This window comes from Echinops telfairi, unplaced genomic scaffold, assembly GCF_000313985.2.
Source record: "Echinops telfairi isolate 266 unplaced genomic scaffold, ASM31398v2 ScPeMD7_9;HRSCAF=40, whole genome shotgun sequence".
NCBI classification, from domain to species: Eukaryota; Metazoa; Chordata; class Mammalia; order Afrosoricida; family Tenrecidae; genus Echinops; species Echinops telfairi.
In genome coordinates, this window is record NW_022103906.1 from 52513964 (window position 1) to 52526719 (window position 12756).

Here is a 12756-nt window from a genome sequence, read left to right on the forward strand (position 1 = left end):
CTATAAATGTAGGCTCATAGATCTATTTCCCAGGCTGACTCTTTTACAAAGACTTGGAACACCTTCTAAATCAGATAATATGCGTTGATAATCTTATACCCAGTTAAGGCGCTGTGTTTGCACAGTGGTTAAATGCTCTGCTGCAACTCAAAGGTCAGTGCTTTGGCCTCACTAGCTGCTCCACGAGAGCTTGCCTCCACAATAGGTTATGGTCTTGGAAACCCCCTAGGACAGGGTCACTATGAGTTAGATTTGAGAGCAGCAGGGGTGTGTGCGTATGTCGATATAGTTACAGAAGTGCCAATAACATGGATTTCATTCCACTTCTTGTACAAGACTGCGCTTGCTGTGTGCCACTCGGCTGCCTCTTGGTAAGCACTGGGGGGTGGCTCTGTGTACACAGTGATATAAACCTATGCTGTCAATAATTTGGAATAAAGGGAAATTCAAGTCTCTCCATTAAGTTTAAATACATTGTGGAGCACATTATGCTGAAAGAAGAAATAAGTCAATTTCAAAAAGAAAAATGCTGCATGAGACAGCTCTTATTAAAAAAACAGGAAAAGGTTTACACGTAGGAATGTTGTCTTCTTGCTCTCATTGTCAATCAGGGCTCTAGGACTCAAGGGAGTAATTAGGTATCATCTGTGTGTAATCAAGAAGCATCTACAATGATTATGATGAGAGGGGGCGGGAGGGCAAATTACCGACTAGAAAAAAGACATGTGTTCATAATGGTGAAGGGAAAGGCAGTAGTAATATAGTGGAAGTTAGAACAACATGGCAAAGGCAAAGGAGGATATTGGGAGTAATGCAAGAATAAACAACTACAGCAAAATTATAGTAATTATAGTCAATCCAGAAACAATAGTATTAATGAGTCATCATTTATGAATGGCCACACAGGTATGCTAAATAAGTGTGGGAGGGTGTAAGGGAACACACCCACCTGCAGATAGGTTTGGCTGTAGATATTTCTCCTTAATTGTAGGTGTTGGATGTATATTTGCACAGCAATAGAGCAGCCAAGGGTCACAGTCATGGTAACTTCTTAGACATACCCAAACACCTCGAGGGATCAAGTTTCCCGGCTCAGAGGGGAAAGACCACAGAACTTGGGGACATCTATGTCAATGGGCACAACAAAGCTCATACAATGTTCTGCATCGTACTTTGGTGAGTAGTGTCTGAGGTTTTAAAAGCTTACAAGTGACCACTTAAGAGGGAACTATGGTCCATTCTGTCTGAAGCAAAGAAGAATAAATGAAGAAAGTCAAAGTTGGAAACAAACGAGTAATTAGTCCAAAGGACCAAGGACCATATGAACTGAGACCAGAAGAACTAGATGGCATCCAGCTACCATTACCTTCCACTCTGACAGGGACAGTGCAGGAGAACATTGTGGAACAAAGACTCAAAACGCTCAAAGAAGACCAGACTTACTGGTCTGATACAGAGAAGAAGAACCCTGGAGACCATGGCTCTTCTGACCTGGAATTGAAGCCGGAAGACTACCTTTCAGTCAAATTACTATACAAATACATAAAATAAATAACAGCCAGAAGAAGTGTATTCCTTATTACACATTTTTGCATGAGATCAAAAGACAACCTTTGTCCAAAAGCAAACATGAGAAAGCAGAAAGGGGATGCTAATTAGTATTAAAGGAGATAGGGTGAGGGCTGATATCAAGTGCTGAAGCAGCCAATGCACAAATGCTTATTCCACAAAGTATTGATTAGGAAATGAATTTGCTCTGTAAACTTGCATCTAAAGAACAACTTTAAGAAATTATAATATTAAAAGAAAAAGAAATTATATTATTAACCTTAGTGCCTTTTTCAAAATGAAATGAATAAAACTAGCCTTTATTAAAGTTCTATATAATTGGCAATATGTGACTTATCATCCAGTCAATATGATATATTTGTCTTATCTATTGGTCTAACTTATAAGTAGCCCATCATAATTGGTAGAAGCATTTAGAAGGGACTGCCACCATTCTGTGGGGTTAAGAAATCAATTTAGTGGGTTCTGGTGGAAACAATAAGCAGGCATTAAGTGCAACCTGTGATTTATATACTGGGATGCAATGTGAAAATGTATTTCTCACTGTGGGTGAGGTAAAAAAGTTTGAAATCCACTGAATCAAGAGATTTTTATCTCAAAAGATAGAGTGATTCTAAGTAGTCCCCTCTTTTTATTGAGGCTGCATAGTTAATTTTTCATGTCAGAAAATATCATTGGATCCCATTTTGAAATTGTTATCGTACATGATCACCGAGGCTACTCAACTAGTGAACTGTTCTACGTGGTTATTATGTGAGAAACTGGTGTCCACTGATCTTTGCTGCAGTTGGTACAATATCTACTTATTGGAGACTATTTAGCTTTTGCACACTTCTCTTCAAGCTACTGCTTCCACAACAAAAGAACCTATCCATGCTGTACAAACACAGATTATAACAAAACATCTACAGAGTGCAACATTTCCCTACTGAATAAAAATTAATGTACTTTCATCATCCTTGTTTTATGCTAATACTATATTTATAGACACTATATGTTTGCTTTTAAGGAACTCTGGTGGCAGCGTGGGGCTGCTTAATGAGCTGCGCTGCTATCGATAAGGTCAGCCTTCTGATTTGAATCTACCAGTTGCTCCAAAGAAGAAAGATGAAGATTTCCGTTCCCATAAAAACTCACAGCCTCGGAAACCCGAGGGGAAGTTCTCGTCTCACGGGTCACTAAGAGTAGGAACTGACTTCGCGGCAGTGAGTTTGGTTTATATTGGCTTTTGTCCATTGAGCACCAAGTACTCAAGAACTTCAAAGTCTTAGCTTTTTTTTTTTTTTTTTTCTTTTTTAACATTTTATTAGGGGCTCACACAACTGTTATCCCAATCCATACACACATCAATTGTGTAAAGCGCATTTGTACATCGTTTCTCAAAACATTTTCTCTCCATTTAAACCCCCGACATTAGGTCCTCATTTTCCCCCTCCCTCCCCGCTCTCCCCTCCCGCAGTCTTAGCTTTTTTTAATGAACTATTATGACACATTTTCATGGCTTCAACCTGTTCTACTGTCTTCTTAGTTGGGCCCTAATGTTTTGGAAGCATCCCTAATACTGCTAATATGAAGAGGATTCCGAACTATCCCAGTTTTCCTCAAGACTTAGCACTGGCTACCTTTTCAGGAGTCCTGGTCCCTTAATAACAAGAGATAACTCTAGGCAGTAGGGATGATGGGGGTAAAAGAAACACTGCTAAGTTTTTGTAAGATCTTTTTACTATTTTGAGTTCATGTGAATTTTTTCCCCAATTTAACACACTACATTATTATATCCTCACTAAAAAACAAAAGAATACAATCCCTTATTAACTTTTCAAGACTTTCTTTCTCATCGACAGGAAGCTTTTGTGAACACTATGACTACTTACATCTTGGAAGACGGGCTCCCACTGTTCTCTCGGCCCAATGGCATCTGATCGCCCAACAACAAGTCCATCTGAATTTATACCAAGGTATTTTCCATACCCAGATTTCAGAGCGATTCTTCAGTATAATAAAATAGGCACATGTTAGAAAGAAAGGTCATCACGGAACATAACAACAGTACACACACACTTTCTTTAGAATGAGATTTTTACTTTTGTCAAATACTAATGAAAACAAGGGGAAAAGCTAAAAAGATATGGCTGCTGTGGTTCAAGGTATGTCGATGACTTTTCTTTAGATTTCATGCAGAAATATGAACTGGATGAACAAACAACAGCATCTTTTATCTCTGGCAATAAAATTAACACATGTTTATAATAAAGCGCTAGGAAATTACATTAGCAAGCAACGTATCTTAGTCCTACCACTCAAAGATCATATGTATTTTTTTTCTAGTTTTTTTTTAATGCACACAATGTATATACAAAAAAGAAAAAAATTGAAAAACTGGAATCATCTTACAGTTGCCTTTTCCAATGCAAATGTAATGGGAGCCAAAATACTCTTAAATATTGTAGTAGACATAATTTTAAAAGTAATACTGGATAATATCAATAAAGAAATCTTTTATTTAACCTAATTTATCCAAAAGGTACTGTTGGATAATTGTTGGACTGCTAATTGCAGTTAGTGGTTCAAACATACCAACTGCTCTGTAGGAAAAAGATGAGGCTAATTTGCCTGGGATTTACAGGGCTGCTATGAGTCAGAATTGACTCAATGGCAAGAAAAAGAAATATTTAAAAAATATGATCACAGATAATGATGTATGCTTTACAAATGAAATTTTAGTTATTTTCTAGAGAAATAGTTATTGCAATCTAACTTAATACCATCTAAAAAATTACTGGTTGTCCAAAAGGAGCCTTGGTGATATACTGGCTTAAGCTTTGGGCTGCTAATGCCAAGGTTGGTGGTTTAAACCTACCATCTGTCCTGCAGGAGAAATATGAGGCTGACTGCTCCAATTAGGATTTCTTGTCTCAAAAATTCTTACTACGTCCGTTTGTGTTGGAATTGATTTGATGGCAGTGAGTTTGGTTGATTTTTGGCTATTTCTGAAATGTTACAAAATCCACCTAAAATTGTTTTGCTTTTCAAATCAAAATTCCTCTCCAGGTTTAAGTTATCTAGGTACTGGAATTTTCAAATGAACAAATTACATATACACTAAAAATAAAATGCCATTAATTATTGCGTAATCCCAAGCTTACCTGGAATCAGAAAGTTTGACAGCTGTAAACTGCTCTGGAGGACTAGGGCCCTCATCAACTACAAAAGAAAGCCATTAAAATAAATTTGACAGAGCTATGCCTAAGCTGTAAGAAAGAGGTAACTCCTTTAAAATTACCAGAGCATAACATTGATAAATTAGTTGTGAGTCCGAAGTAAGCATCAAGGTATGTCAAAGTGTTACTCCTTACTACAATTAATTTCAATATGCATCAGGTCACTATGAGTAATAATCCACTTGATGGCACCTAACAACAACTTTAATCTAAGACTATTTCTTTCTTTCTTTTTTTAAAAAATCATTTTATTAGGGGCTCATACAACTCTTATCACAATCCATACATACATCAATTGTGTAAAGCGCATTTGTACATTCATTGCCCTCATCATTCTCAAAACATTTCCTCTCCACTTAAGCTCCTAGTATTAGGTCCTCATTATTCCCCTCCCTCCCCGTTCCCCCTCCCTCATGAGCCCTTGATAATTTATAAATTGTAATTTTGTCATATGGCTGTAATACTACAATATTTAACGTATCAAAGGAGCCCTGCCGGTACATTGGGCTATGCACTGGACTGCTAACCTTGGGGAAAAGGAGGAAGAGTTAGTCTCAGACACTGATAGGGAGAGCTGTACTCTGTTGCTCTGAGTTGGAATCATCTAGATAGCCATGTCTGTTTGTTTTTTAATAATGTTACCAAGATTGACTTTATTAGGACTACTGTTGTCAGCTTTTACCCACGTCAGATGGGCTGGCAAAGTGCTGACTTTGTCCCCTCCAAGAACCCTGGGCTCATCCCGAACAGCTGCGAGGACGCCTGTGCAGGACCGGCAGTGTTCTACTGTGCTGTAATATGGGTCCTTATGAGCGGGGATCAGCTCCACAGCACCGAGCCACACAAGACGGCTCTGTGTTAGAAAATAAGCACTTAATATCCTAAAAACCAAATGCTCTAATTAACTCAAGGGATGGTCATGCTGACAAAATGATGCTTTTTATGTTTCCCGCTGTATTAGTCTAGGTACTTTGGAGAAACAAATCGACAGCAACTCATATATAAGAGAGAGTTTTATGTAAAGAAAAGGTGCATCACGAAAACATCCCAACCCAATGCTGCCCAAGCCCACAAGTCCAACATTAACCCGTTAACCCACCACCAGTCCACAAAGTCCTCCACCTCACAAAACAGAGGCAATCGGGGGTTTAAATGGAGAGAAAATGTTTTGAGAAACGATGTACAAATGCGCTTTACACAATTGATGTGTGTATGGATTGGGATAACAGTTGTATGAGCCCCTAATAAAATGTTAAATAAATAAATAAATAAATAAAGTATTAAAAAACAAAACAAAACAAAAAAAAACAAAAAAAAAACCAAAACAGAGGCCATGATGCCGACTGCAGGAGAAAAGCTGAGTCAGTAAACAAATAAGCAGCTCAGCACTAGCAGGGGTCTCCACACGGTTGCTCCAGCACCCAGGGCTGCATTGGGATAGATCCATGCGGCTTCTCCTTAGGATGTCTTGTAGGAAGTCAATCTTGCAAGCTGAAGCAGGGAACTGCTAAGGCAGCTGCACCCGATGCAACCATCACAAAACAAGAGACCCGAGAACTAGAAAGGCGAGGCTCACTACCCATTTATCCCTCCGCCTTTCAATTAGCCCCACATGTGATTATTGGCCAGGCTGGCACAATTAACTAACTCACCTGCTTCACATTAAGTGCTTTCTATTGGGTTTAAGGGGAGGACAGAATTTCAAATTGGCAACAGTTGAAGAATGAAGAAATTCACACCTTTGACATAACCAGAATTTCTGTAGGTTTTTTTTGCCCCCCCCACTATTTAAATTCTTCATTTATTTCAACAGGTACCTTTTCTGGAATTATACAGACTGTTCTGAAATGCTGATGCTGGCAAGAGGGAAGGGCTAGTACGTGGCTAAGTATTAAGGATAAAAAAGTGAAGTCAAATGAAGTGGTTCCTTTTCTTTGGAATATAAATGGACTTCATAAAGTTCATGGAGATCCTTATCTTTTAATTTTACTTTTCAACAAGTTTTTTGAAGTCACTTTGAGAACTTGACACTAGTTAGAATAAGTCTAAACGAATTCCATAAGCTATAAACTCTGAGTGGTTCTCCCCCTTCCTTGGCTTCCAGCAGACCTACCTTCTCTATGGGGAGCTCCCAGTGTAAACAGACCATTGTCGAGTGCATGTATGTAGGCTCCTTGATCCATCTCAATGGCAATGGTTCCTGAGATTTCACCAAAGTTTGTCACTGTCCACCAGATTCCTAAAAAACAAGATCATATTAAAACTTTACAATGTATATATAACACAAGATTCTCTTGTTATTGCTATAATTACTTTTTAAAATTTATTTTTATGTTGCTGTTTTAAGAAACATAGTAGAAAAATACCATATACCCTCATTCACTTTCTCACAAATGGTAATGCACTACATTATTACAAGATCAAAAACAGGAAATGGGCTTAGTATGATCCATGGACCTTATTCAGATTTCATCAGTTTTATATGCATTCATCTGGTGTATGTATCACATTACTATCACTGCAGTCAAGAATAAGTTCCTTTGAAAACATTTTTTTAAAGTATAAGTAATATACATGACTATATAAAAAGATATACAGAGAACGGTGTCTATATTCCAGGCCCAACCATTTCATTCATACCCACAGTCCAGAAGCAATGACTGATATAACTTGTTTCTTAGGTCTGAGGGTGCTTTCAAAAGTTCATGGAAAATTGAAGTTAAAAGATACATTTTACAAGCCTCAAGACATTAGTCTATCCCTAAAGAATTTAACCATTTCAATGTAGTTTTTGCATTAATTGGAAAAAAAATGGGTGCTCTTTAGATTTTTTAAGACTAGGCAACAAAAAGAAGTGAGAAGGAGCCAAAGCAGGGCTGGATATTTAATGGTTTGCCTTTGTCTGAGGAGAGGAAAGCACTGTCATAATGAAGAAGGGCTCTGATATTTGCCTCAGTGTTTTCCTGTAACTGCCTTGGGCTCACTTTCCAGAACACTCTTAGAATAAGCACATGTTATTGTTCTGTTGCAGCTAGCTTGCCATTTGAAATATGTTTGGTCGCTTGAATACTCCTTCAATAAGCATTGACTGTGGGTCCAAATAAAACAAAATCCTTGACAACTTCAGGCTTTTCTCTGCTTATCATGATCTTGTCAGTCAGTCCAGTTGTGAGGATCTTTGTGTTCTTTTGAGGTGTAATCCACACTGTTAGGACCGCTTTAAAAACTAACATCTTATCCTTATTGCCCCAAACTAGGTCTTGATCAGATACAAGTTAGTATGAGTTTCTTTTGATGTAACAAACATTTGAAGTCCACGGATAGTTTTTTCACATGTGCATTTCCCATGAACTTTTTGAAGACCCCTGCATCTCCCCAGAAAAACTGTATGGTATAATATTAACTATGATTTTAGATTAGAAACAGAATGAACAGAAACTTCTATGCCTATGTATGCTAATATATACTTAGAAACTTAAAACTCTAGGATCTAGTTAATTAAACACATTGAAAAATGTATTTTATTTTAAATTTTTAAAAATCATTTTATTGGGGGCTCATACAACTCTTTTCACAATCCATACATACATCAATTGTGTCAAGCACATTTGTACATTCGTTGCCCTCACCATTCTCAAAAATTTGCTCTCTACTTAAACCCTTGATATCAGCTCCTCATTTCGCCCCCTCCTTCCCCGCTCCCCCCTCCCTCGTGAACCCTCGATAACTTATAAATTATTATTTTGTCATGTCTTATACTGTCCGACGTCTCCCTTCACCCACTTTCTGTTGTCCATCACCCAGGGAAGAGGTTATATGTAGATCCTTATAATCAGTTTCCCCTTTCTAACCCACCTTCCCCTATACCCTCTGGTATCACCACTCTTACCACTGGCCCTGAAGGGATCATCTATCCTGGATTCCTGTGTTTCCAGTTCCTGTCTGTACCAGTGTACATCCTCTGGTCTAGCTGGATTTGTAAGGTAGAATTGGGATCATGATAGAGGCGGGGAGGAAGCATTTAAGAATTAGAGTAAAGTTGTATGTTTCACTGTTGCTACACTGCACGCTGACTGGCTCATCAACTTCCCGCGACTATTCTGTAAGTTGTCCCGTTATCTACAGGTAGGCTTTGGGTCTCCACACTGCACTCACCCTCATTTACAATGATATGATTTTTTGTTCTTTGATGCCTGATACCTGATCCCTTCAACACCTCGTAGTCACACAGGCTGGTGTGCTTTTTCCATGTGGGCTTTGTTGCTTCTGAGCTAAAAGGCCGCTTGTTTATCTTCAAGCCTTTAAGACCCAAGATGCTATATCTTTTCATAGCCAGACACCATCAGCTTTCTTCACTACATTTGCTTATGCACCCATTTGTCTTCAGTGGTCGTGTCGGGAAGGTGTGTATACAAAATGTATTTTAATGGAAGAAAAAAATGTCTCAATTCTTCCTCTAAGTTACACTTTAACTAGTATAAAAATGAGCCAGTCAAGAGTGGCTATTATATAGCATTAAGGAATTCTTGTTAATTTCCTCACATCTGAGAACAATACAGTGTTATTCAGGGGAAAAATGAACAGATGGAGGGAGAGGGCCTGGCCTAAGAAGAGATTGTACATTTATTTATTTATGGATAAATGATAGAATTTCTGTTAAAATTCTCTACGAAAAAGTGTATAAATGAAACAAGACTGGCAAAACATTCACAATTACTATAAGCACATGGGTTATAAAACATGGGGATTCATTATACTTCTCACTTTATTGGTTTGAAATGTCCATAATAAAAATTTTCACAAATGAAGTTAATCACACTTCACACAATTTCCTAATCAGTGAGACAATTTAGTTTTTTCATTACTAATTTGAAAAGAAATGATCAAAATTTCAGTGTTATCTATTACACTACATTATGAAAGGAAATCTAAAAAAATATTTAAGATAAATATACACAGGCAAGAAATTCCTTCTACTATTTAAAACAGCTTATCAAGTCAAATATTTATAAGAGGAACACAACAGATTTCCTCAGTATGAAGTTTTTAAACTAACTCACCAATGATATCAAGCTGTGTTTCTTCATCCTCCTCTCTTTTTCTTTTCTTATCTTTGTTCTTCTTCTTTTTACTATAGGACATAATTTATATACATGAGTTTAAATGTACTGAATTACATGTTAAAAATCAACACATGGAAACTTAGGAGAGTCTTCAGGAGTACAATGATTTGTAATGATTTACATAGATACACCTTTACTTAAAGCAGTGGGAAGCCACCTCTAGCCCTGTACATATGCATAGGGTTTGGAACCAGATGGCCTGGTTTTGATTAGGTCCCTTCTTTGCTATGTGGGTTTTGGAAAGTTACTCAACCTCTTTGTGACTCAAGTTTCCCTACCTATAAAATGGGGTTAGTAATATAACATACCTCCTAAAGTTATTGTGAAGATAAAGAGTTAATTCTTACCTGCCTATATTGTTGGGGGGAATGTTAAATGTTTAAGCTGCTTCGAAAAAAGTCTGGGGTCCCCCCCGCCAGCCCCACCAAATTAAACACAGCTACCAGATAACCAAATATGCTATATACTCAAAGAGAAATGAAAACAGGGAGCTGCCAGAAATTGGTAGTGGATTCAGAAAAGGATGTGGAATGAGGGATTTTATTGCTGATGTCAGAAATTATCTAGGAAATTTAGCTGAAAGAAGAGAATATCAGAAAGATGTTTGCCTGTATTCTACTGACCATGAAAAGGCATTCAAGTAGATCCTGGACAAAATAATGGAAATTTCAGAACATGTACACTTAACTGTGCTCATGAAGAACATGTACATGAACCCAGAGGCAGTCATTCAAATACAACAAGGGAATACTGTAATACTCATGTATAAGCTGAGTTTTTCAGCACATTTTAAATGCAGTTTATGTGGTAAAATTAGGTGCCTCGCTGATATTTGGGTTGGCTTATAGTCGAGCACATATGGTACTCCATGGTTTTAAATCAGGAAAGTTATGCATCAGGATTGTCTTCTTTCACTATAATTTATTCAATCTGTATGATGAGCACATAATTTGTAAAACTAGATCATATAAAGAAGATGGCAGAACCTTGCTTGTAGAAAGCAAATAAAGCGTGAAGTATTTATTGATAAAAATCAAACACTATAGCCCTCATTATGGGCTACAAAGATCTTCACAATTGCACCAGTAAGCAACATCACGATAAATGGGAGAAAAACTGAAGTTGTCAAGGATTTCATTTTACTTGAATCTGCAATTAAGGCTCACGGAAGCAACAAACGGTATACTGCACCGGGCAAATGTGCTGCACAAGACCTACTCAGTGCCCAAGAGCAGAGATGTCACGTTGAGGAGTAAGGTGCACCCTACCCAAGCCGTGGTCATTTTTCAACCGCCTCATATGCATGTGAAAGCTGGACACGGATAAGGAGGCTGGAGAGAATGAACCCCTTTGCAGTATGCTCCTGGCAAAGGCTTGTCAATATACTTTGGACTTCCCGAACGAAAATCCAATCTGCCTTGGAAGAGAGAGAGCCCGGATGACAAAAAATAAGGAAGGTGCTTCCTTTTCAAGCATTCTGGACATGTCATCGGGCGAGACCAGTCTGAAACTGAGGGTCAATGAGATAGAACAAGGCCCTCAAACAGATGAATTGACAGTGGTTGCAACGACACAGAACAAGGTAATTAACGAAGGCACAGGATAGGGCAGTGTAAGGTTCCATTCTGTTGTGCAATGGTTCCACTATGAATTAGAACCCACTCACTGGCACCTAAACACAAAACTTCCTGTACATCGAGGATCTCATTTCATCTTCATAATCATCCTATTTAAAGAGTCTCACGATTCTCCTCTTGAATGAGTAAACGGGGTCTACAAGATATTAACCAATCGTGCCCACACCACATTATGAATTGTTCGGGTCCAGATTCCTACCGTATGATTCTTACTATTTCCCGACCAAAGCACAAATCCTTAACCACTAGGTGATTCAGTCAAGTTCCAATTCCCCGACTACATTTTTTCTTTAAAAATAGGTACGATTGTTTTCTAGGGGAGAGGGGAGCCATGGCGGAAATATTTAAACCTAAACCAGGAAGACAGCGTTAGGCGTAGTAATCAGACAATGCGGCCCCTCGATCCGGGTCTCCGCGGCCGGTCCCCGCTGCTCTCCTGGGAGCAGCGGACCTCCCCCGGCGTCCGTCCGTACGTCCGGCCGGCCGGCCCCGAGGCAGGCCCGGGGGCGGGGCGCCCCAGAGCCCGCTGGGATGTCCAGGGAACGCCCGGGCAGGTCAGACGTGGACCGGAGGGTCTTTCGCACGAGCTTCCAGGCTCACCTCTTAGCCTTCGTTCCCTTGAGGACGAGTTTGGTGGACTTCACGTAAGAGTATTCGGCCATGGGGTGGGTAAAACTCTAAAAGCGGCTGTGAGAAGCGGTTCAGGGCAGAGTCCCTCGCCTGGAGCTGAGAGGAGCGAGGAAAGCGTAAACGTGGAGCCAGAACCGATTCCCTCAAGCTGACACTACCGCCGAGGCGAGTTCTTCTCTCGGAGAATCCGTCCTCGCTCTCTCCAGTCCCTTCAAAGTCTCAGAGAAGACGCTCCACTTCCTGTTTACTTGCTACGGGCTACGGCAAGCGCCGAGGGTCCAAATGCATCCGCGCTCGGAGACCCGGCGCGCCCTCTGGTGGACGCGTGGACCTCATCGTCAGGGTCTGCATCCTAAGCCCCTGGAGGCAGCCTCTGGCAAAGCCTCGGGAGTCGGGTTGTGACTCACTGTGAGCCGGTGTCCAACAGAAGGAAGCACCGCCTGCACCCTCCTCACAACTGGCCTTAGGTATGAGCCTCCTGTTTCAGCCACTGTGCCAATCCATCTCCTTGTGGGCCTCCCCTTTCTCCACTGCCCCTGTGCTTCACCAAGCAGGATTCCCTTCTCCAGGGGCTGG

At 39.7% G+C, this 12756-nt stretch overlaps 1 protein-coding gene across 2 annotated transcripts in view; it reads right to left on the reverse strand.

Annotated features, from left to right (window-relative positions):
• Positions 1 to 12387, reverse strand: part of FRG1 (FSHD region gene 1) — a 20532-nt gene extending 8145 nt beyond the window's left edge. The window contains exons 1-5 of one of the 2 annotated variants that reach the window (XM_045286947.1): positions 12151 to 12387; positions 9851 to 9921; positions 6904 to 7029; positions 4716 to 4773; positions 3444 to 3558 (exon numbers count right to left, since the gene is read on the reverse strand). In XM_045286947.1, coding sequence (XP_045142882.1) covers positions 3444 to 3558; positions 4716 to 4773; positions 6904 to 7029; positions 9851 to 9921; positions 12151 to 12212 — 432 coding nt within the window. In that variant the 5' untranslated portion in view covers positions 12213 to 12387. The remainder of the gene's footprint in view (positions 1 to 3443; positions 3559 to 4715; positions 4774 to 6903; positions 7030 to 9850; positions 9922 to 12150) is intronic. The other variant, XM_004696160.3, reaches the window with a different exon arrangement.
• Positions 12388 to 12756: the final 369 nt, after the last annotated feature.